Genomic DNA, 25155 nt, shown 5'->3' on the forward strand with positions numbered 1-25155 from the left:
GAAAGACCATGGCCTGAATCAGACTCACCTTATTCTTCAAACTGACATCACACTACTCCTCACTAATTTGGAAAGATCCCTAACTGCAGATTTTCCCCAGGCAAGGTTTCTCCTTATTTCCTGACTACTGGTACCATGAAGATTTTATTTTAACTTTGGAAACTCTATAAGGCAGTTCTACTTGATGGTAGTGGGCTTGTTTTCTATTTGGTTGTTTTTGTTGAATACATAATTTGCTAAGAAAAGCAATTTCAAACCCCAAAACCCTAAATCTTTTCTTGTTTCATAGCAAACAGATGTATAGTCAGAGCGCCATGTCAAAAGCAGTGGTGCCTTGCATGCAGGCAACAACACAACTGGACATTGTTCACTATCCATACAGCTTGGCCTTGCATTTCGACCATAGAACCATGAATTATGGTTGTAGGTTTAACCAGGATGATTCTACCAAAAAACAAAGTATTTATAGATCTTAAAATTAAAATGAAATCTCTTACTTTTGAGTAGGTTCTGACTCATATAGGACATAGTAGAACTACTCCAAATATAATTTGATTTTTTTGACTGCTTCTTCCATGGGCATTGGTTACAGATCTGACTATAATGAAATGACTGAAAACTTCAACCTTTTCTTTGTTAATCAAGTAACTTATTAGTCAAGCTGTGAAAATTTTCGTTTTCCTTATTTTGAGAGGTAATCCATATTAAAGCCTTTGAGCTTTACTTTCAACAAGCAAGGTTGTGTCATCTGCAAACTGAATGTGGTTCATAAGTCTTATTTCAAATCTTAAGCTGACTATTTATACATATAGTCTGGTTTCTTAGATTACTTTGTCAGAATAAAAACTGAATAACAAGCGTGAAAGGATCTAAACCTGATGCACATTTTTCCCGACGTTAAACCATGCAGTACGCCTGTTCCGTTCAAATGACTGTCTGCTGGTCTATACAGATTCTGAATGAGCAGTTAGATTTTCTGGGATTATTATTCTTTGGAAAAACTATAATTATTTACAACCCACATAGTCAAATACTATGATATTCATGCGGGGAATACTCGCTAGGACAACATATATACTAAAATCCAGACCCTGGAAAACAGTGTAGGACAAACTATTTAATTTCTTTAATAACAACTGTAAGAGAAGGTATGGGAGATTTATAAACCAGTAATTTACTGTTGTTAGGTACTGAAAAGTCAAATTCAGTTCACGGAGAACAAGAGTACTATAGAATGAAACACTCCTCAATTCTAGGCCACTGCTAACTTCAGTCCACTGTTTCAGCCACTGTGCACCAATCCCTACAGAGATCACCACTAACAAAACTGAAACATTCACCTTTCGAAAAGTCAAGTTGTAATTAATGAAACTAAATATTTCAATAAATGATGAAATTAATGATTCATTAGGGGTGTTGGGCAACTTATCTGACATGTATATCCATAAGCATTTCACAAATTTCCCTTTCTTTTATCTTCACACTTACATCTCTATGTCATATACCTCCCACCCAAGTTTTTAAGATGGGGGAAAACAGTATGAATAATATAAATTATATATAGTCCACCAATGAAAACTTTGATCAACTTTGTGTCTACAGGACTGCCTATTTTGGGCATTTTAAATAAATCAAATCATACCGTATGTGGCCTTTCATAACGTAGGAGGGAGCTCTCGTGGCAATAATCAGTAAGGAGTTGCACTGTTAATCCAAAGGTGGTGCATCGCTCATGGTTTGAACCCAACAAACCATCTTCCTCCGTGGGAGAAAGATGAACAATTTCCTCTGGTGTAATCTACAGACTCCAAAAACCCACTGAAGGGTCTGCTATGTGATGGTTTCAATTCAATGGCAATGAAGTTTTTAAAAATAGCATAAAATAACCCACTGCTTTTCTACACAAAATTTAAATAGCAAATAAAAAAATTTGTTTAAAAGGGAAATCACCCTCTACTCTGTGTGTGTGTGTGTGTGTGTGTGTGTGTGTGTGTGTGTATGTACAGAGAGAGAGAGAGAGACATATAGCAATCTTTTTTAATGGTTTCAAAGAAATGCATAATAACTTACCAGAATCTACCTGGGATGAAAGCACCACTAGTGTCTGTGATGTTTCTAAATCATAAATTATTGTATTACCAGTGTTGAAAGAGGTTACCATATGAGCTGGATCACAGCCTATGAAGTCAACAGATGTAGGTATTCCATGCTCTGAAAGGAGTCCAAGAGAGAGATAGTGAACAGACTGATTTTTGAAACTCCCCTTTAATGGGGAGAAGGAATTAAAATATTATTGAAAAAAATGTTAACAAAAACAACTGTCATAATAGACGATATAATTACCTTTTCCTCTATTATTTAAAATATTCTCTAGTATCCAATTTAATTATAAGAAAATTTAACTAAAGGTTTCTTAAAGTGGAAGCAGATTTTATTTCTTCAGGTGAAGAAAAAAAAATGCAAGGGGAATGTCTCGGCCAGCCTATTAAGTAATTATAGAGACCAGAACATACACTATTCACCCCAAAATGTCTTACAATAATGAATCTCCCCTACCTCTTAAATGAAAATAAAGTTTCATTGAAAATTATTTTCAAAAATTACTTGGCAAATAAATAAAACCTGAGAGAGAGGGAAGAAGAAAAGGAGGGAGCGAAGGAGGGAGGGAGGGAATGAGGGAGGGGGAGAGAGAGGGAGTGAGTGAGTGAGAGAGAGAGTGTGTGTGTGTGTGTGTGTGTGTGTGTATAAAAGTAGAAGTTTTCCCAAGTAAATAGATGTCTTTAAAAGTAAGCTGGTTAAAAATCTTTGGGAATATGAAAATACTGGATGTTGCAAGTAACCTAATCTGTAATTCCCAGTTAAGGGTAGTAATTCAATGCTTGCAGCTGAACTTCCCTATCAGTACCCAGTAGGGTGCTACCATAAAAACAGGTTGAAGGTAAACTTAAACCAGATCCCTTGAAACAGCATCACCTAGAGCAGTTGAAACACTTCCCCTGCTGATCCCTAAAAATAGCCTCATTTGTCTTATTACACTGTTCCATACAATTTTCTTTTCTATTACATAACTTAAAGCACTGAGTCAAAACACTTCTCTTGTATAAAAACAAATAGGAGTTAAAGATCATAGTAAGTTTTATAAAATTCTTTCAATATATCTCTTTGGAACAGAATATAAATATTAACCAGGTAGCTGTTTAGTCTTTTCTTTCTCCCAAATTTCAGCCCCGTTCACTCCTCCAAATTAGCTATTTTCAGTAAGTAAATATTAGAGCAGTATTTACTTACCCTTGTCTCCATTGTAAGTGCAAACACATGGCAATTTTTCCTGTGGATTCCATAACCTAACAGTGCCGTCTGCTGAACAGGATAGTAATTGGTTTTTTATGCCACTATAAGCAAGACCCCAGACTGCATCTGTATGAGCAACTAAAGTGCCACCTAGAACATTTGGCTCTAGAAGAAACAAACAAATAAATTAGCTAAAAGAAAAAATTTCAAAGAAATCCTTTGGCACATATATACACATATGAGAGCGAGAGAGAGAGTGTGCGTGTGTGTGTGTGTGTGTGTGTGTAGTTTGCCATGTAATTAAATACAAAGTCACATAGAGATATACATACTGGCTGCCTTTAATGGTTACTGACTGGCATAAAGAAGAATGATTCCCCCATACATATTTTTTTAATCACCCAATATTCGATAAGGAATACAGTTTTGAGATATAATTAAGAAAGCAAACAACTCAATTTAAGTGTACAATTCAATGGTTTTTACAATGTTCAGAGTTGTGCAACTATTACCACAATCAATTTAATTTTAAAACATGTTCCTCATTCACCCAATTTTTGCCAATTGGCCTGCTCCTTGCACAGTTTAAAGTAAATTTTCATCTACTACTTTATGTATATTATTTTGCCTATCTTAGTCTTTTCGTATAAATGCAACCCTAAAAGCATGCAGTGTTAATCCATCAGCTGCTTTGTTGAAGGAGGATAGGCAAATATCCTCCTTATGATTTACTATCTCTGAAAAATCCGCTAAAGGATCAGCTTTGAGTCGGTTCTGAGTCGATGGCAACAACAACATGAGTATATGACGTTTTATTTATCTACTTATCAATTGACAGTCAAATAATGCTAAGAAGCTGACCAATATCTGTCTGACAATTCTTTTTCTCCAGTCAATTGTTCTCTTGCTTTTCAGGAATATTCTTACCAGGTCCACAATTCTAATAATTCCCAAAATTCTTACGTAATATTTCCCCTCATACATCACTGAAGTATTCAAGAAGAAATCCCACTCGATCTTCCTACTACCCAATCTACACCTATTTCTCACTTTTAAAGCCTCAGGAACCTGATATGGGTCATTAAGAGTCAGAACTGACTTCATGGTACTGTGTTTACTCCTCATTTATCAACTCTTTTTAGCATTTCTTATTTAAAATATGGAAAAGAATTCTCAAGCAGCACCTCCAACAGTCCAGGCACCATGAGAAGTTGTGGCCTTTCCTGGGGCAGTCTCCAGAGCAAGTTGAATGATATACTAGAGACTCCAGTGACAATCAGATCACACAAGTGGCAGAAGCCCTTGGTTACAGGCATCTCTTCCCAAGCATCATGATGCCAGCCAGTAAAGGGGTGGGCAAGAATACAAACATCTCAGTGGAGATAAGGGTGTCAACACCAGTGTGTGGAGTTGGTATAGATGGCAGGCAACACTGAACCAAGACCTCTACCACTACTCAACTCTTGTGGGTTCCACAGTATTGATAAAAGATGGTCTGCTAAGCTATGTCCATCACAGGATGGGACAGGGACACCCAACAGGGAGCAGCAATTGAGAGGGGTTGCTAAAGAAAAGAGATGGCTTCTAATTTTCACCTAATGATGCCATTTTCACTTTGGAACCTAACAATGTTGATACGTGAGGAGTAAATATAGTGTTTCAAACCATTCCCTTTGTTTCCAGACAGATACAAGTACAGAATTATTCTCTTCTCTATGAAAACCTTAATTCTACCAGGCATAATGTAGATTCTGCTCAGCTCACTAAGTTACTTTCATGTTTACCATTCTTCTCCATAAAGCAACCCCAAAGCAAAGCAATCTTCACTTTTCCTTCAAACATTAGAAAAGCATACTGAGTAAATGTACTTTTTTTAACCATTCATAAATAAAGCTTCAATAAAGCTTCTGGTATCGTCATATCAAAACAAACTCACCAAAGAAGACAACTATTCTGTCCTATTTAATAAATTATTTATTTTTGAAAAACAAACATTACTGTTCTCATCAGATTGCTCTTCTTTAACTCTCTGGACTAAGGCTTGAAATCCAAGCTTTAGTTATCTGGGAAAGAGCTCAATGACCTATTTGTTGCTTATAAAAAAAGAACTTTTCCATCTTCATATTATTAGACTTCACAGCAACATTTGGAAGTACAGACTAGTCCCTTCTCAAAATGGCTTCTCCTTTAGATATGTTTCAATATCTGAAAGTCTCCTGACTTTCTTCCAACATTGTGGGCCAGCTCTGTCTCTTTAATGGCTCTCTTGCTCATGGCATTATTTAAAAATTAGAAATGAGTTCCTCAAGACTTAGTCCTAAATTGCCTTTTTTTATCCTATACAGCACACTGTCCCTATGTTGTATTACTCAGTCTCACAGCTTCAATTATCTTCTATATAGAGGACTTCCAGTGTGCATCTATGTGATGCCACTATCTGTACATATCCCTCCATCTAAATAAATGTCATTAATATACTTGCCTGCTGAATTTTATACACACACACAACCCTGAGTGTGAGGTTCTTCAATTTAAAGAATACAAAAATCCTCACAACAGAAAGTTACCGAACTGTTAACATCATGACAAATTGACATTCAAATTACTTGGAACTACAATCAATACTCATGAAAGTCATAAACAAGAAATCAAATGATGAAGGGAGCTCTGGTGCCCAAGTGGCAAGAAGCTGCACTGCAATCTCAAAGATGTGCAGTTCAAATCCACCAGAAGCTCTGCTGGAGAAGGAGGGGCAACCTCCTCCTGTGCTAGTTGGATTTGATCTGAATCGATGGTACACAAGAAAAAAAAAAGGAATCAAAGGACAACACACATCTGCACTGCGCAAGTCTGTGACAGAGGACTTTGGTCTAATATGTATGAAAAAGTTAAATAATGAATAAGGAAAACAAAGAAATATCAGTGTCTTTGAATTACCATAGATGAATAAAATGGAATATATCACATCCAAGACGCCGGGCTGTACGAGGAGGAATGTGGCATCAGGATTGGTGGAAGAATCATCAACAACCTGCGTTATGCAGATGACACAACCCTGCTTGCTGAAACTGAGGAGGACCTGAAGCGCTTGCTGCAGAAGGTCAAGGACTGCAGCCTCCTATACGGACTGAAGCTCAACATGAAGAAAACAAAGATTCTCACCACTGGGCCAATTGGCAGCATTCAGTATGGATGGTGAAGAGATTGAGATAGTTAAGTTTTAGTTTACTTGGCTCCACAGTCAACACTCTTGGTACCAGCAGCCAGGAAATCAAGAGACAAATTGCACTGGGAAAGTCGGCTGTGAGGGACCTCTCAAGAGTACTGGAGAGCAACGACATCAGGCTGAAGACTAAGGTGTGCCTGATCCAGGCTATAGTCTTAGCAATTATGTCCTATGCATCAGAGAGTTGGACAGTGAATAGGGATGATGGAAGGAGAATTGATGCTGTGGTGCTGGAGAAGAGTGCTGAATATACCATGGACTGCTAGGAGAACAAACAGGTTTGTCCTAGAGAAGGTGAAGTCAAAATGCTCCTTGCAGTCAAGGATTCTGAAGCTTCGTCTGATATACTTTGGGCATGCTGTAAGGAGGGGAGGGACATCATGTCTGGCTGAGTGGAGGGGTGTCGAAGGAGAGGAAGACCTTCGATAAGATGGATTGAGTCTGTGACTGGATTGGTAGGAATGAGTGCGTTTGAGATGGCTAGGTTGGCACAGGATAGAACGGTGTTTAGAGCTATTGTACACAGGGTCGCTATGAGTTGCAAGCGACTCGATGGCACATAACAATAACAACAACTACTTATCACAACCTACCAGTAGAACAAGCAAAACATAAGAAGCATTTTGCTCTTCAAAAAGCTGTGAGGTTTATATTCTTACTGTCCCAAGTAGGACCTAGGGTCTTTCTCTAAATATCTTTGAAATATGTAAGCTATTTACTAAATTTGAAAAACTATGCCTTATTTTTTTTCCTAAGCAGGAGTGAAATGAATTGAAACTGTAAATTATATTGTTTCTTTTGGAGGGGCATCATAAAGAAAGTACCGATTCACAGGCTTAAATATTCATGCAGTGGTATTTCTTAATTATTTTCTCTAAAAAGGCAAACTGCAAGCAAATGGAAGAATTAATATGTTTAAATACATGTTTAAACAACCTTGCAATAACTATTCATCTGGAGTAACAAGAGGAAGTAGGTGAGCCTGGAATAGGAGGGGGAAAATTGAATGAACATTTGCTTTCTTTGTCATGACTCCGAAAAAACTGGATGGTATCCAACTATCATTGCTGAATATTTTGATCAAAGATTCTACAAAAGAATAGAATTTTAAATTGTCATACTCTATACTTTCTAAAGTTATAGATGATAGATGAACTCCAGAATTATTGCCCTAAGATAAACTTAAAATTTTAAACAGAAATTCTCCCTTCAAGTCCTCCTAAAATCAAATAGTCTAGTTGAACTGTGGTTAGGAGGGGAAAAAAACTGCGTAAAGTATTAAACACTCTTTAATCGGCGATCCAACTGGGAAAAGAAACTCAGAAAATTCAACAGTCATTTTAGGGTATAGCAAGATTATGCTAAGGGAAGAAGAATGTCTCAGAAAGATAATGAGGAAAAAGGCGCAGTTTGAAACATGGTGAATCATGTGGACAAGCTACACACTACCAACACAGAAGTGGAGCTCTAGGTTTCATCAGGCTCAGCCTGGATGAGCAAACTTATATGAAAATGCCCAACAACCAAGAACTCCAACAAGATTAAACATTTAAGATCTATATGAAAATGCCCAACAACCAAGATCTCCAACAAGATTAAACATTTAAGATCTATATTTAAATATGATATTGGGAGATGTGGAAGAAACTGGGACTACAACAGAAATTAATGAAGAAACATACGAAGAGATAAATAAATATACATCAATAAAGCAGAATATATCAGTGCTCTTGTTTATGGAAATGGTGGTGTGCTAGCTGTCCCTCTATTGAGAGTTGGCTAAAACAAAGAACTTGTCCTATGTGGAAGAGAATTTGTTAAGTAGTTTCTTTAACATAGAATATACTCAAAAGAGAAACTGGCATAAATTTTGATACTCAGAAATAACCAATGATTCTTTCAGTCCTGAAGTGATCTAATTTGTAGATAGCTTTTAAATTCTTAGGCTAAATGGCATTTTCATTTTTATCCAACTCTTTGAATAAATGTAATCACAAAAATAACAGACCTTTTGCAAATAATTTCACATGTATGTCTTTAAATTAATTTTTTTTCTTAAAGAGGGTGACAAAGCTCATACAACTCAATGTCACTAGTATAACTCAATTATACCTATAGAAAGTGAAGGACTAGTGAATGTTAAAATAAAAATTTATTTTAAAAACTGGTAGGAGGAAAGCCCTTATAATATTTATGGTATTTATTTGTATAGGCTCCATTCATTTAAAAATGTTTTGCACATTTTACTTACCATATGTATCATATGGATCCACATTAGGGCTAGGCATATTCCACCACTGGATGGTTGCATCAATACCACCACTAAAACACTGCTCACCATTAGAACTAATAGCTAACGACAAAACAGGACCACTATTGCAAAAAGAAAAAGAAAAAATTACTTAGTCTAAAAGGAAACTCATGTCTCCCCATCCAACCCCTCTCTAATTTCTGCAGTATCTTCTATTTAGGGTAAATACATAATCTGAGAACTGATAATAAGACAATTTAAAATCAAATGCTGTATTATTCAACTATTATGACTTTTCTAATATAAAACTAGTGAGATAACATTTACAGATTAGTAAATAATAACTAATTAAGGGAGTTAGAGAAATATAAATTTAAAAACTTACATGTGGGCCCTAAATGTGTAGATAGGCTCCACATCTAAAGAGGCACTCCTAATAGTGAAAATAGGAGGGTGAAGAGGGAAAGACAAATAATAAATAATCATAAATAACTGCTTTATAATAAATAGTCACTGGGCAAAATATTTACATAAAAGATACAAGAAATAAAGAGTAACAACAAACTTTAAAGGTAGGAAAACAAAAAACCAAGCTAACATTGAAGTACTTGCTTTTTGGCAGGAACTGTTTTTTGTAAGTTCCAAAGTTTCAAAGTATGGTCCTCAGAGGCAGTAACCAGCACAGGTTCTATGGGATGAAATGCTAATGCTCGTACTCCATCAAAATGACTACGAAGGGTGTATTTGGGATTCCATGTCTTTCGAAAGGCATCTTTATTTGCAGGCAACTAAAAAGAAAGACGGTAAATTTAGTGGTAAAAGTAATAAATGAATAGGCATGTGGAAATCCCCCTCCCTTTTCTGATATCATTTAAAACATATATCTAAAAGTGTTCTGCTAAAATGTCCAGTGGAAATATACCTTTATGAATTTTAAAAGATAACAGTAGTTTTATTATTTAAGCAGTAAATAGAGTAAGATGATTACATTTTTCAATTATCTAGATCAAATGAAACTATCTTAATCTATTTTCATCTCATCTTCAAGAAAAATTCAAATCCCAAACGAAACTCAACACACTGCCACCAAGTCAATAACGGCTCATATAGACCCTACAGGGCCCTAGTAGGACAGAATAGAACTGCCTCAACAGTATTTTCAAGGCTGTAACTTTTCATGTAAGCAGACTGCCATATCTTTCTCCTGAGAATCAGCTGGTGGGTTTTAACTGCCAACGTTTTGGTTAGCAACCAAGTGCTTTAGCCACTGTGCCACGAAAGGTTCTTGCTAAACCCAAAGCACCTGCTAAATGTTAGATGAGAACAGAATAACTACCAACGCTATAATACTTTAAATGAAAATATTAAAAATTACATAAATTACTGCCAAAAATCCAAGGGTTTAGTACATTTATTATTTGAGAAATTTATTAGCATGAGAAAATTTAAAAGCAGTAAGGTAAGGCCCTTTCCAAGTCTGCACTAAAGACATTTTAAGAACATTTTCATCCCATTATCACGAACGGTGACACTGATAGATCTTTTTTCCTTCATTTCTCCATCTGCAAAAACAGGTAGGGCAACCACTTCCAAAGCAGTCATAATATGCAAAAAATTAATCATGTACTTTAAATATTAATGAGAATAATCCAGTCTAACAAAGCTGACCTCTCTTAGAAGTATTCTAAGTCGTATAAAATGTAAAAAAATGATTATGCAATAAAATCTATTTATTTAATTTGCTGTAAAATTGCAAAAACATAAATATAAAAACCCAGTATAGTTAACTCTCAACTGAGTGTTTATTTTCTAAAATAAAAATTTCACCACAAACTGGTCTTATTTCTAAACTGTCCTTACGATCTTCCTATCCTCTCCTTATTCTTCAAATGAAGGAGTAAATATTCACAAATTATGCAAGCTAATTGTAACATTATCCTTAAGGAAAAAAAATTCAAATTAAAGCATGCTTTTTAAGAAGTATCCTAAACGCAAATTGCTGATTCGGTTATCTTTTTTTTCTTTCTTGCTAACAAAACATGGCTTAATTTTTATGTAGATAATTGAGAGTTGACTAATCAAGGTACTAATCTACCAACATTTTAAAGTAATTCCCCCCAAAACTCCTGATAAATCCATTACAATACCTAAGAATAATTTAAACACCACAAAGAGAGTAGTTTAAAAAAACAAGCAAACAGCAAAAACAAAAACCCCTGGAAGTCACGTCAAGTAAACACACTTATTAAATTTATATTTTCCATGCATCTTGATATTAACTGCATTAGTAAGAAGTTATTCCAAAAATAAGGAGCCTTCTATTAAATCATTAAAAAATAAAAAAATAAAACTGCACTTACATCATAACTATAGTCTGCATCATTTGTTACCGTCAAGTCTGCAAGGTCTCCAAGGCCCAGTACACTTAACAAAACATCATCAGAACCCATAATAAATGACTTGCCTCCTCCAGATGGAAACGTTATTGGTTCAGCTATAAAGAACAAAACCGCTTCTTAAATGCTGAAAAATCATACAGTACAAGACAATACTGTGGGGAAAATGTGAGTACTTATCAGTTATAATATTCAGTAATAGTAAATTTTTTATTTTCTCACTTTCCCTCATTTCTTTCACCCCCAAATTCGATTACCAAATGGTATTAAACATGTAGAACTGCAACCAAGCAAGCCTTCCATAAATAAAATATGCGCATTATAGATTATTCTAGGGATTGGGCACAAAAACTTTGTTTCAAATCTATCTTCTTCATTTTGCACATTTAGAACTATAGCTTACCTATTAAGTAAGAAATAAAACAAACTTTAATTAAGACATTAACTCTTTTTCAGCTACTCACGGGCAGCAGATCTCTATTAAGACACAATAGCCTGTTCCTAAATCATTTTACTTAGCATCTCATTTGCTTATGAAAGTGCTACACATCCTACGATCTGAAGAAAATGAAAATAAACACTAAAATGTAACAATCTTGAAAGTGTCTGCTGCATAATGCATCAATTTACTGAAAGGAAGCCTTTTAATCTCATAGAATCCCTCCTCTTGTCTCAATATGTCAGTCTCTTTTCTATCCATGTGATCTTGAGAATGTCTTGCAGCTTGAAAACTTTGCCTAGGATTTTTATTTTAATGTCTGCTTTCATTTATCTTGATACTTCGAAAGTGAAGCAACAAATCTATGTCAACTAAATACAAAAGTTTAAGCTTCTGATCATAATTATTTGCTTAATCAATTTCAAACTAAACTATGTTTCATTTTACTTAGCTTTTTTAAAAAATGTGTATCAGATAATTATACTTTTCCATTTAATTAAACAGTTCAAATTACTTAAAATGCTTTTCTCTACACTTAGTACTGACCAATTAAAACCAAACCACTGTGTACTACATTAATACTTTGCTATAACAGTTACAGCACAAATAATTTTGAGTATCATTTCACACAAATTCTTTGAAGGCAAAATTTAAGATGGAAGGAAGCTATTAAAAACCAATTTAACATGTAAAAATATTTAAATTGATATGCAAAAAAGGGAAACATTAATAAACTCCTAAGTTGATCGTAAGTTTTTAAAAACTTAGGAAAAAATATAATATGCTATACGAAACAAGTATAATAGCCTTTATACTACTGAAAATGACAGATAAAATGTAACTCAACACCTCCTGGATACATACTATGGCAAAAAAAAGTTTTCTGACTATCAAAATAACATACAATTTGACTCAATTAGGGTGCTAAATAATACTAATAAAATGCTGAGCCAATAACTAGTCTAGAATAACTAGAGTAAACTTGGAATCATGTTAAAAAGTGTACATCTGGATACTAAGTAGTATTTAAGCAATGTTTACTTGATTATATGGTTTGAATCAAAGCAATACCTGGTATCGATCATTTCTATGCAGCTATTGCTAACACCGAAGCTAAGAAATAGAAAACCATGAATTTAAAATTATCTTTAACATTTTTATCATTTTCTGGAAATAGTTTAATGATGATTAATTTTATAAAATACAATGAACAGGAATGACTGTATGAAACACAATGTGAATGAAAGATAGTGTGAAACACAATGTATATGAACTTTGTAAACAAACCAATTTTTTTAAATTATGTAATTTTCATCAGAAAATATTTACTCAAAGCCTATTTGGTCAGTACAAAGTTAGCTTTCCTTTACACTCATAATAATTTGTTTCTAAGGCAAGTTAGAACAAAATCCCACAATATTCTTCATTCACAATTACATATGACTAATATAAACTGTGATAAAATTCCAGTAAGAGAATACATTTTTCCTGTTCTTGTATATTCTTTTTATAGGTATTATTCTGATCAGACATGACATTATATTTATATTAAGGAAAGTATGCAAAGTATTATAGAGATTTAAAGGAGCTGTAGATCAGCTGTATTTTTTTAGAATCATACTAATTTTCAATTAGTTATATGGATGTATTTCCTTTCCTAACTGTACAATGCAAAACCCAAACTCACTGCTGTCAAGTTGATTTTGACGCAAAGCAATCCTACAAAGGACAGTAAAGCTGTATTTTCAGAAGCCAAGAGGTACAATTTTTATCCCATAGGGCAGCAGGTGGGTTTGATCTGGCAATCTTTCATTCAGTAACTGAAAACGGAAGGTCTATGGAACTTTACCTGTATATATACACACATATTTATATATACCAATTTATTCAGACCACTCAGCATTTATTTAAATATGTATGTTTGTAGTAAACATCTTTTAAGTTACAGGTTTGCTTTCCATAATCACTCATCAATGCAGAGTAAGGTAATTATAGCAGGGAATCCTTTCCTGCAGAGGGGAATTAACTTTTATAAAAAGATTAAAAGTAGTTTTCATTTAATAATAAAAAATATGGTATCTTAAAGTAGGTAGCCTAAGAGATTTTATTCAAGAAATTTAAGAATACTCTTATCACACTAGAATTTCTTTCCTAATAATCTTAGGGTTTCTACCAAAACCAAAAAAAGACTATTTGCCAGGATGCTTTTAATACTTTTATAACTAAATGTTCCTTTCATGGGCATGGTAATTAATGAAATTTGTAGTTCCCGTATTTAACAAACCCTTCTTCCTCTGATTTTGTCAAACCTAACCACCAATAAACCCAATAAATGATTCACTTATGCAGGGGGCAACATAGTAACATCTTTAGTAACAACAGTCTGAGAGGATAAAATGCAGACATAGTTCTCCTTGAAAATAGACTTTTTTTCATGATAAAACATTCAATAAAAAATTGGAAATGAGAGATTGTGATTGAAAAGAAGAAATTATGGATTCCAATGCTCCTTTCTTAAAGTAGAATTAAACTACCCTAAGTAATAAATTATAGTAAGACTCAATGAAAGTATAATGAATTTAATCATGTTTATCACAAACTCTTCTTTCTCTCAATATTAAGAATCACTTAGATCTGTGACTTTACAGGACTGTGGAAAAAAACAAGTAAGTGTTGCACTGGCCTGGTTTTTATTCTGTTGCTGTTCTTCTGGAATCCTCCTTTACCTGTACAAATTATTTCCTAACTTATTTAAAAATTATTTTTATAGTTATTATTTACAGCAATCCAAAAACTGCTAGTACAGTACATTGAGGGAGCACTGCCATAAGTTCAAATTGCATTTAGAAGAGACTGCGGCACAATGACTATCATCGCTAATGTCAAATGGATCTTGTCTGAAAGCTGACAATACCAGAAGGATGTCTATTTGTATTTTATTGACTATTCAAACACATTTGACTGTATGGATCATAACAAATTATAGACAGCACTGAAAAGAATGTGAATTTCAGAACATTCAGTTGTGTCCATATGTAACCTAGACTTAGACCAGAAGACTGTTCTCTGAACACAGTAGGGGAATATTGCTTGGTTTAAAAATCAAGGAACGTATGCATGAGGGTTGTATCCTCTCCTCATACGTACTCAATCAATATACAGAGCAAAATCTGAAAAAGAATGTGTCATCAGGATCAGAAGTAGTCTCATCAACAATCTGTGTTATGCATTTGACAAAACTTTTCTTGCCAAAAGCAAAAAGGACTTAAGGTGCTTACTGAAGATCAAAGACCACAACCTTAAATGTAGATTGCATCTCAACATTAAGATAACAAAAATCCTTACCACTGGGCAACATCATGATAGATGGAAAGAAGACTGATGTTAATAATGATTTCATCTTATTTGGACTCATAATCAACACCCTTAGCAACAGCAGTCAAAAAAATCAAAAGACGTGTTGAAATGGGAAATACGTTGTCAGGAACCTTCTCCAAAGCGCTGGGCAGCCGAGATATCAGTTTTAAGACCAAGATATACATGATTCAGTATGTCATCTCTATTACTTGTTATTCATCCGGACAACACTGTCATTTGACAATGACACAGATAATAAATGAAAGAATGAATGAGCTGTAGTGCTGGAGCACAGTAGTGAATATTCCATGGACAGACAAAAAGAATACATGGCTCCTGGAGAAGGTGCAGCCAGGGTACTTTACAGAGGCAAAAATAAGGAAATTTTGTCTCACATATTTTGGTCATGTGATTAGGAGGGGTAAGTCCCTGGAAAAGGAAATCATGGTTGGAAAGGCAGAAGGTCAGTCAAAGAGAGGAAGATTCTCAGTAAGATAGACTGACACACTGGCTATAGGAATAGGTTCAAGTGTATCAGGGATGGTAAAGATGGCAGAGGACAGGACAGAGTTAAGGTATGTGGCTTATAGGTTGCTGAGTTATAGCCAGCTGGAGAGCACCAACTTCAAAGTACCTAACAATAACAATTTGCAACAAATAAAAGATGAAAAAGCACACTCACAGAGATAAAGAGCTCTAAAACAGTTCCACATAAGCAAAGCCTTAATAGGATTTTCCTAAAGGTGAGGGTAACATTTAAATATGACCCTTGTTTAAGTTAAAATCTACTAGAAAACTCCATTTGTTAAGTGTATATTAATGAAAAAATGTTAGCAGAGATTCCTACACATTTTTTGGGCTTAACAGACCGAAGATGATTAAGTATTAAATATATAGTAAGAGTAGAGGTGATATACTCATTTAAAAATAATCTCGAATATGAAACAGGAAAATAATTAGAAAAAATTTTAAACTCACTGACATGGAGTCAATTCTGGCCCTCCACTGGGTTTCCAAGGCTGTACTCTTTTTAGGAGGAAACTGCCCATCTTTCTCCCTCAGCTTGGTTGGCAGATTCAAACTGCTGACCTTTCAGTTAGCAGTTCTACATGTAACTCACTACACCAACAGAGGCTGTGTACTTTTTCTTGTATTGTTCATGCTTTAGTATTTGGCAATTTGATTGTATTATTTTACTGACTTAATGACTCAAGTTGCAGTTGGTAAATTATTTCAGAGATGATTGTCAAGAAAAAATGCTCCTTTAACTTAAAAAAAAATACTAGGAGATAAATCTGAGATATTTTAAAAAAGAAAAATCAAGAAGTATTTGAAAAATTTTGATAGTGTCAAAAATGTCACCTTACAAAGCAAAAAAATAGCAGAAATACTAATGAAATTTAACCTATATTAACAAATTAGTTGATAATAAATTAACATAGGTCTCACATATTACAATAATAACTTTTGGTAAGACTGTAGTCTAACCCTTTAAGATTATCATAATCTAGACCTAGAATTCAATATCAAGACGACAAAGATTTTCATCACTGGGCCAAGTGGCACCATTAGGATGGATGGTGAAGAGATTGAGACTGTTAACAGCTTTAGTTTGCTTAGCTCCACAGTCAATACGCTTAGCACTAGCAGCCAGGGAATTAAAAGACGTACTGTGATGGGAACGTCTACTATTAGGGACCTCTCCACAGCCCCGAAGAACAATGGTGCCACTATGGAGGCTTGCTATATGTCAGAGAGCTGGACAATGACTAGGAAGGATAGAAGGCGAATTGATGCCTTTGAGCTGTGGTACTGGAGAAGAGTACGGAATGTATCATGGACTGCTAAGAAAATGAACAGGTTTATCTTGGAGAGGGTTACACCAGGCTGCTCCTTGGAGGCAAGGATTGTGCAGCTTGCTCTGACATACTCTGGACATGTTGCAAGGAGGAACCAGTCCTTGGAGAAGGATGTCATGCTTGGGAGGGTGGAGGGACAGCACAGGAGAGGAAGACCCTCTATGAGAGGAATTGATTCAGTGACTGGGGTAATCAAGGTGGGTGTGTTGGAGACAGTGAGACTGATACAGGACAGAGCAGGGTTTAGGGTTGTTGTACATAGTGTCGCTATGAGTCACAGGCGACTTGACGGCACATAACAACAACAGACCTAGAATTAGAAATTACTTCAATGCTAGCTAAGCTATGGTTGTTAGCTAAAATAAATGTCAGATAAAATTCTTAAATACTGTACTTTCATCTTATACACGCTTTTGATTTAGGCAAATTTTTAAAAACAGGGGAAAAAATCAGTTCAAAGTCACAGGTATTGCTCCCAAATAAAAGAATAATGGTTACTAGCATAAGAGAGTTGGACAATGACTAGGGAAGATAGAAGGACAATTGATGCCTTTGAGCTGTGGTGCTGGAGAAAAGTATTGAATGTACCCTGTACTGCCAAGACAACAAACAGATTCATCCTGAAGAGGGTTAAACCAGGCTACTCCTTGGAGGTAAGGATTCTGGGTCTTCGTCTGACATACTTTGGACATGTTGTAAGGAGAGACAGGTCCTTGGAGAGGGACAGCGCAGGAGGTAGACCCTCTATGAGGTGGATTGATTCAGTGACTGGGGTAATCGGGATGGGTGTGTCAGAGGCCATGCGAATGGCACAGGATAGAGCAGGGTTTAGGGCTGCTGTACATAGGGTCGCTATGAGTCGCAAATGACTCAACGGCACATAACAACAACAACAACAACCCTGATCTATAAAAGTAGGTAGTGATTCCATATGCATATTTAGGAAATAAAAAGTTCCAAACACAACATGTGACATTTGATTCTTTCCTAAGAAATTATAGCCATTATTAGTCACTAAATTAAAGCAATATAACAAAAGCACTAAGTACTTTCCATGCAGAATTATTCTTTTCTAGGTCTAAAATTTACTTTCTACTACTACTTAATCTGTAAGATAAAGTTACACCTCATAAAGATACACTGAACTAACTAGTGACAGAAATCACTACACCTAACAGGGAAAACCAGTATCAAGAAATAGAAGATTTCAAAATCCCTACCACAATTGTACCAATTGATCCTATGTCTCTGAAGATTACTTAAAAGTCTTCTAATTATAATAAAACAATAGTAAGTTTGCAGTATCAAGGTGATGTGATTTGGAATTAACAGGTTCTTCAATGTAAACATCATAGCTACATTTTTGTATCTTCCTCTGCTCTTGTACCTTCAGGGTCAGTCATTCTAGTAGAGGGTGACTTAGACTGGTTAATGATTCCTGACAGGATGTGGCAGCTCATCATCTCCCAGACCAACTATCATATTGTAGATTTTTGTCCTGTTGACCCCTGTAAATCAATATCAGCAGTAGAGGTTCATGTAATGGCTACTGCCTGACCTACTAATAGCCTTTAAAACCAGTTCACTAACAAAATAAGTACATTTAAAGTTTTATTTATAAAAATATTCTATACCATCACTCACACACACCGCCCCAAAAAAAATCTGCCAACATATTAAATGGTACTGTGCTATAATATATACACCTATAAGCAAAATCTAGGTCTTCTGTTATACAAATGACGTTTTATAAACCCATACATACAGAGGTACCATATATATAAAAGAAACTTCTGGTGTTTTAAGGTTAATTTTTAAAACTATAAAGAATAAAGCATGACTTTTAAATTCACTATTTAAAAAAATTAGCAAAAAAATACAAATGGTTTTTATGAAGGTGCAACAAAACATTTAACCTGGTGTCTGTGTGGATTTTTCCTGCCACATTAGCAAAGACTGGTCATTAATCAATCAATCAATCAATCAATCAATCAATCAATATTAATGTCTCTCAATATATTTACTCTCTCCTACATGTGGTAGATATGACTTACTTGTTAAGATTCTGAGTCTTTCATGATGATATGAAAACTCAACACCCATATATAGAAGGTGGAGTATCACCTATTGCCTAGGTAAACCAGGTCAAAACATATTAAATGTAAAAGTTTGTAGAGTAGTGTCAGAGTCCTTCATTTTTAACTTTAAACTTTAGAAATGGCAGAACCATGTCTACCATGCATTTTGAAAGAAAATCTAATCTTGTCAGAAGAAGAAAAAAATGTCATAAAAAAGTGAAAGACAAAATACTTTATAATGAAGTAAAGGAAAAACAAACACTATAGGCAAATTTAAAGTCAAACATTAAGAGTTAATATTCACTAATGACATTCTGAGGAAGAGGCAGTCCTTGGTAAATACATCATGCTGTGAAAAGGAGATGGTCAGCTAGAGACAAAGACCCTAGGTAGGAGATGAAATGACACAGTAACTGCAGGATCTTGTGGGAGAATAGCAGAGATCCTGAGGATGGTGCAGGATAGCTTCAGGTCTATTGTTCAGAGGGTCCCTATGACTTAGCGGACTCAACAGTATCTAGTAACGTGCTGACTGAACTTACTCAATGTCATCAGGACAAATACTGCATAAAATCATTATAGCAAAAACAGAAAGTCCAAAAGAAGAAGGGTTGGGGCGCAGGGAGACCAAATGTTAGGAGGGTGAAATCACTGGGGTAACAGTTTGGTGGGCAGAGGGAGGGGGTAAAAAATTTAGGTAAGCTCTAATGGGGACCTGAAGAGAGTGGGTAATGATAGGCATACATCAGTGGTGATTAATTTTATAAAACTGGGTGGCAGAGGCAGCTGTGGCTGTATCCTAGCTGAGGCGGCTGACTGCTGGGATAGAAGTGGGCCCCGCATGCTCAGTCTTGGCGGCCACTGCTCACGCGCGGCTTTGCACCATAGCCACCTCCTCTGAGCATTTCAAGAAGCTGCATCAGATAAAGGTGGTGTCCAAGCGACTGCTGGGAACGTCATGGACTGAAGAGAAGTTGTTTATCAGAGATCTTGATGAAAAGCACAAAGAAGCAAATGAAACACAGTCAGAGATGAAAAAACTCCGTTATGCACTCTTATCTTTCTGTAATCCCATGATGTCCAAACTTCGAATGTACCTGAAAAATCTTGCCAAAATACATCAGGAGGTGAAAAGAACTCCTTTGACAGCCACACCTGGGGACCGAGGAGCCTTGAAATTCAATACCTATGCTGTGGAGAACGAGCACATGAATTGACTACAGTCTCAAAGTGCACTTCTTCCTCAAGGCACTGACAGCTTGAACCAGACCACCCAGAGTACTGAGTGTTCTCATCAGATTGCCATAGCCACTAACCAAAGTGGCTCAGAAATCAGAGGAATAGGGGGTGTAATGAGACCAGCTGGAACATACCAAGAACTGACTGATAAACACAAACGAAAACTTGAGCAAAAGTTGAAAGATTCTCTGGTCAATGTCCTTTGTGGTATAAAAGAAGATGCTACTTTGCACTGTTACTAGAGTTCATCGTCCTGGAATGCCTAGTTTATTACAACTTCTTTCATAAGCACTGACTTCCTATAAAAAAGGATTTATGGACTAAACTTTCATCCTCTGAATGAATATTAGGAACATGGAATAAAGTGAGTTAATGCTGCGGGCTAATAGCTGGAGTATACACTTGTACAGCCTAACAGGAAGGAGAAAGGGAAGATGAAGAACTACTAACATGTGAAGGAACATCAAGACCAGAATAATAAACCAAGGTAGTAAATGCTGTGATGCCTTAATTTTTATTTTTAAAAAAGGGAAAAATGTATAAAACACAGAGTACATGTATTCAGAAACCACAAATGACAATTAAGTAGCACTGGATCAAAGTCACTCAAAATCTTGTACTTAATTCTATGTTCATGTAGTTAATTCTATGTTCTAAATCATACCTTTTGATGCTCCACAATACAAATTTCTTATTTTCCAATTAAGTCCATTTCCTTATTGTCCAGAGTATTTCTATCATATTTTGTCCTATTTGTATTTCATTTTATTCTACATATTGTTTTTTTGTCTTCACCAATTTCTCAAAATGCTGAGAATGCCTCTTATACAGGAAGATACTATTCTATTCTCTAGCATGACCTGGGCCTATCTAAATCAAATTTCTTCATGCCAAGCTCATTTTTCCCACGAAGTCATTATTGATGTTTCCTTGCTCATTCTTTTTTTTTTTTAATGTTTATAGCCTTTTATTGGTGATTCAAAAGCAAAGCAGAAGTGTTAAGTAATGGTTGTTATTTTTTTATTTTAACATGATTTGAATGATTCTTGGAAGAAGTTCAGCCTTTTAAGTGAGGATGGTACTACTTTGTCTCATATACTTTGAATATGCCAGCAGAATAGGTTAGTTCCTGGAGAGAAAACATTATGCTTGGTAAAAGATCACCACTAAGAAGACCCTCAATGACATAGAAGGACAGAGTACCTTCAACAAATGGGCTCAAACATAACTGCAGTGGGGAGGATGGCACTGGACCAGGCCAAGTTTTGTGGTGTTGTACCTAGGCCCACTGTGAGTCAGAATCAGCTCAAAGGCACCTAATAACAGCAACAAGGGCACACAAAGTCGAGGGTCTGTCAAAAGAAACTTCCGGTGGTTTTCACTTTGCTCTGGTTTAGACCTCCAAAAAGGCTGAACCAAAAAGAAAAGGCAAACAAAGTGATCAGGTTCATTTATAAATTTCTATGTATCATGTGCTATGTACCACCAAATCAGAACCAACTGATTGCTGACCCTCAAGCAGGGTTTACAGAAGCTGTAAATAGCATGAGAAGCATTTTTCTCCCATGAAGCAGCTAGTGGATTCAAACCATACACATTTTGGTCAAAAGCTCAGCTCCTTACTACTAGGTCACTGTAATAGGGTGTATCAGAAAATTTTACTTTATTATCTTGTAAAAACTTACATCAAACAATAGCTACTGAAAAATAAAGACATAAGAAAAAGTTTTGCCTTATGTTGTTGGGTGCTGCTGAATTGAGTACAACTCACAACAATACTATTAACAAAAGACCTGAACACGGTCCTATCCTGTGCCATCCTAATCATCTCTGACACATTTGAGCCTACTGCTACAGCCACTGTGTCAATCCGCCTTGTTTAGGGTCCTCCTCTCTTTTGCTGACCCTCCATCTTTCCAGGAACTGTTTCTTTTCAAGGAATAGCCTCTTCTAGAACTAATAATCTCTCTATACACATAAACTGAGAGATATGAAAAGGTAAAAAAAAACCCAATTTAAATAGAGGATTTCCCCAAATTATAGAGATTGCACACTACATGCAAGGGTTAGTTTCTGTCTAGCACTGTGCAAAGTTAAGTCACTGTCACTGTTAGGTGTCATCACCACACTGCCTCAAGGACCTTTGTACCAGAAATCAAAACCTGGTCTAATCCTATGCTATCCTAACAATCTCTGCTGGACCTAAGGCAACTACTATGTCAAGCTATCTTTCTCTTTTTTGCTGGATTTCTACTTATCCGAGCATTAGTGCTTCACCATAAGCCTGTCTCTCCCTATAACATGCCCAAAATAATGAGACATCAAGTTTCACTATCTGTATTTTTAAGGAGCACTTAGATTTGCTTGTTCTTCTGAAAATCTTAGAGATATTCAATATTCTTCGCCAGTACCACAACTCAAAGGTATCAATTCTTCGTTGGTCTTTCTTATTCACTGTCCAACTTTCACATGCATAAGAGGCATCTGAAAATATTATAGCTTCAGTCAGCTGTATATCTGTGCTCTTTAAAGTACTAAAGAGCACAGATGTCCATTTAAAAGGGTAAAGTGCAAATGATCCAAGCCATACAATTTTCAACTGTTTCATGAGCATTTGAAAGTTGGACGAAGAATAAGAAAAATCAAAGAACACGGATTGTTTAGGATGGCAAAAGATACAATCTTTTTTTATTTTATTTTATTATTTTTTGCGTGTACCGTCAAATCAGATCTGACTGGTACAGGAGGAGATTGTTCCTCCTTCTCCAGCAGAGGATCTGGTGGATTCGAACCATGCATCTCTGAGATTGCAGTTGCAGCTTCTTGGCACTAGGCCACCAGAGCTCGCCAAACGATACAATCTTAATACATTCTGATTTTAAACCATGCAGTATCTTTTCTCCTGTTCTGTTCAAATGGCTGCTTACTGGTCAGTGTACTAGTTCTACAGTGGCATAATAAAGTGTTTTAGGATTCCCATTCTTCTCAATGTTATCTACAAATATTATATAAACCACAGTCAAGGGCCTCTGCATAATCAATAAAACACAAACATCTTTCTGACATAAAGGTTAGTATGTCCAGGTCTTCGTTTGTTTACTGAAATGCCTCAGTGTGGTCAACTCCTGGAGTTTTCCCCGCCCCCCCCCCCAATGTCTTCAGTTCTTGATAATATGTTGTTCAAGAATTTTGTCAACTAATTGTGTTGTTTAAAAATTCTAATAGTTTATTTAAAACACTTGAATGCATTTTTATTTACTTACTGTACTCTTTTTTAAAAAAATTAGTTTTAATGAAAGTTTACAGAGACTTAGGGTTTCCAGTCATTCATTGTTGCACTTTTCTCCCTACCCACCTCTCCTCCCCAATTCACTCTTCTCCTTGAAAAGAAAAACTCTCATTGTTATGCAATCCCTCCCCCAAGTCCACTCCACTATGCACTAAGACTTCTGTCATGACAAGTAATTCTTTTTGGTAATTTTTTTTTGAGGCTTTTTAATGACCTTTTGATTTCTTCATGTATGATGTTGTCCTTCAACTTACAACATTCAGTATTTTACCTATTAAATCCTTTGGTATTGCAACTTAAGGCCTGAATCATTTCTTCTGTTTTTCAGCTTTAGAAATGTCAAGTGTGTTCTATGTTTTGATTTCCTAACTCCAGGTCTCTACACCTGTTATAATACTTTATCTTTGTTAGTTACCCTTTGAAATGCCTTCTCAGCTCTTATTTCATCATTTCTCGGTAAATTCGAGAGCTATTTTCATAATCTCTTTTGAAGTATATTTGGCCGTTTCTTTCTGTCCTTTTAATGATCTTTTGATTTCATCGTGTATGATGTCATCACTCAAGATGATATTCAGCTATTAGTGTTCACTGTTTCAATTCTACTCCTGAGATGACTGATTCATTAAGCACTAAGGAAATAAAAATGGATTACCAATTGTTTCTAGAATCTATCAAAGAAAAAATATTTTTCTAGTTTTCATAGTTGTTGTTGAAATGTGCTGTCGAGTTGGAGCCAATCCATAAGTGACTTGCCAGCAGGTTTTCAGAGGCATTACACTGCACAGGAAGTGATTTTCTATCTTCCTCCTATAAAGTAGCTGATGGATTCAAGCCATGGGCCTCTGGGTTGGTAACACAGTTCCTTACCACTCATCCAGTAGTGTAAGAAAATCTTTTTCTTTTACCACTATGAATTACAAAGCAAAACCCATCTATCTCTTAACCATGACGACGACCAAATCCTACACAAATAAATAGGAGAAATCATTAATGCACCTGGATACTAACTTGTTTTTTTTTAAAGTCTAAGTGGTTTGAAGTCAAACAAGGTTGCCTGGTCTAATGATCTACTTCCAAAAAACCAGCCACTGAAAAATACTATGGAGCATAGTTCTACACTGACACACAAGAAGTCATGATGAGTTACAAATGACTCAATGGCAATTAGTATTGATAATGCTCTGTGTAAGCAAAAATATAGATTGGTTTTGTACTATGTTTAAATCCACAATTAAAGGTAAAAACCCCCCATACACTTACTATGTACAAACTTTATCTTTCAATATACTCTTATTTTAAGTAAGAAAGTTCTTTGATGGGATTAAAAATTTTTTAATGTGATTAAAATTTTATGAAATTAAATTACTAAACCTAGTAAGATAAAAGGGAAAGGAATAAACAATAAGGGCTTCATTAGATACTGTAATTAATAGCATTAATCAATTTTAATTAGTATTATAAACAAAATTATGATAAACTACACTTGAAAATTAAAAACATGCTTTGTTTAGGAGCGAGATTGTAACATTTAATGAATTATCACACCTATCTAATAATGCATCCACTTCCAAAACAACATGCCTCTGGAAACTTTATGAACTTTGAGAAACGATAATTATAGAAAGGCTTCGGGGAGCTCTGGTGGCCTAGTGGCAAGGAGCTGCAACTACAATCCCAGAGACACACGGTTCGAATCCACCAGATACTCTGCCAGGGAAGGAGGGACAATC

At 35.5% G+C, this 25155-nt stretch overlaps 1 protein-coding gene and 1 pseudogene across 1 annotated transcript in view; one reads left to right on the forward strand and one right to left on the reverse strand.

Moving 5' to 3' along the window:
• The window catches only part of STRN3 (striatin, calmodulin binding protein 3), a 121785-nt gene that overhangs the window by 11148 nt on the left and 85482 nt on the right, over positions 1-25155 (reverse strand). The window contains exons 8-13 of the mRNA XM_006889972.1: positions 11129-11262; positions 9381-9556; positions 9154-9201; positions 8769-8890; positions 3289-3456; positions 2071-2211 (exon numbers count right to left, since the gene is read on the reverse strand). Coding sequence (XP_006890034.1) covers positions 2071-2211; positions 3289-3456; positions 8769-8890; positions 9154-9201; positions 9381-9556; positions 11129-11262 — 789 coding nt within the window. The remainder of the gene's footprint in view (positions 1-2070; positions 2212-3288; positions 3457-8768; positions 8891-9153; positions 9202-9380; positions 9557-11128; positions 11263-25155) is intronic.
• Positions 18266-20431, forward strand: LOC102855361 (annotated as a pseudogene).

Source organism: Elephantulus edwardii, unplaced genomic scaffold (assembly GCF_000299155.1).
Source record: "Elephantulus edwardii isolate Elephantulus edwardi_28Jun2011 unplaced genomic scaffold, EleEdw1.0 scaffold00084, whole genome shotgun sequence".
Classification (NCBI taxonomy): Eukaryota; Metazoa; Chordata; class Mammalia; order Macroscelidea; family Macroscelididae; genus Elephantulus; species Elephantulus edwardii.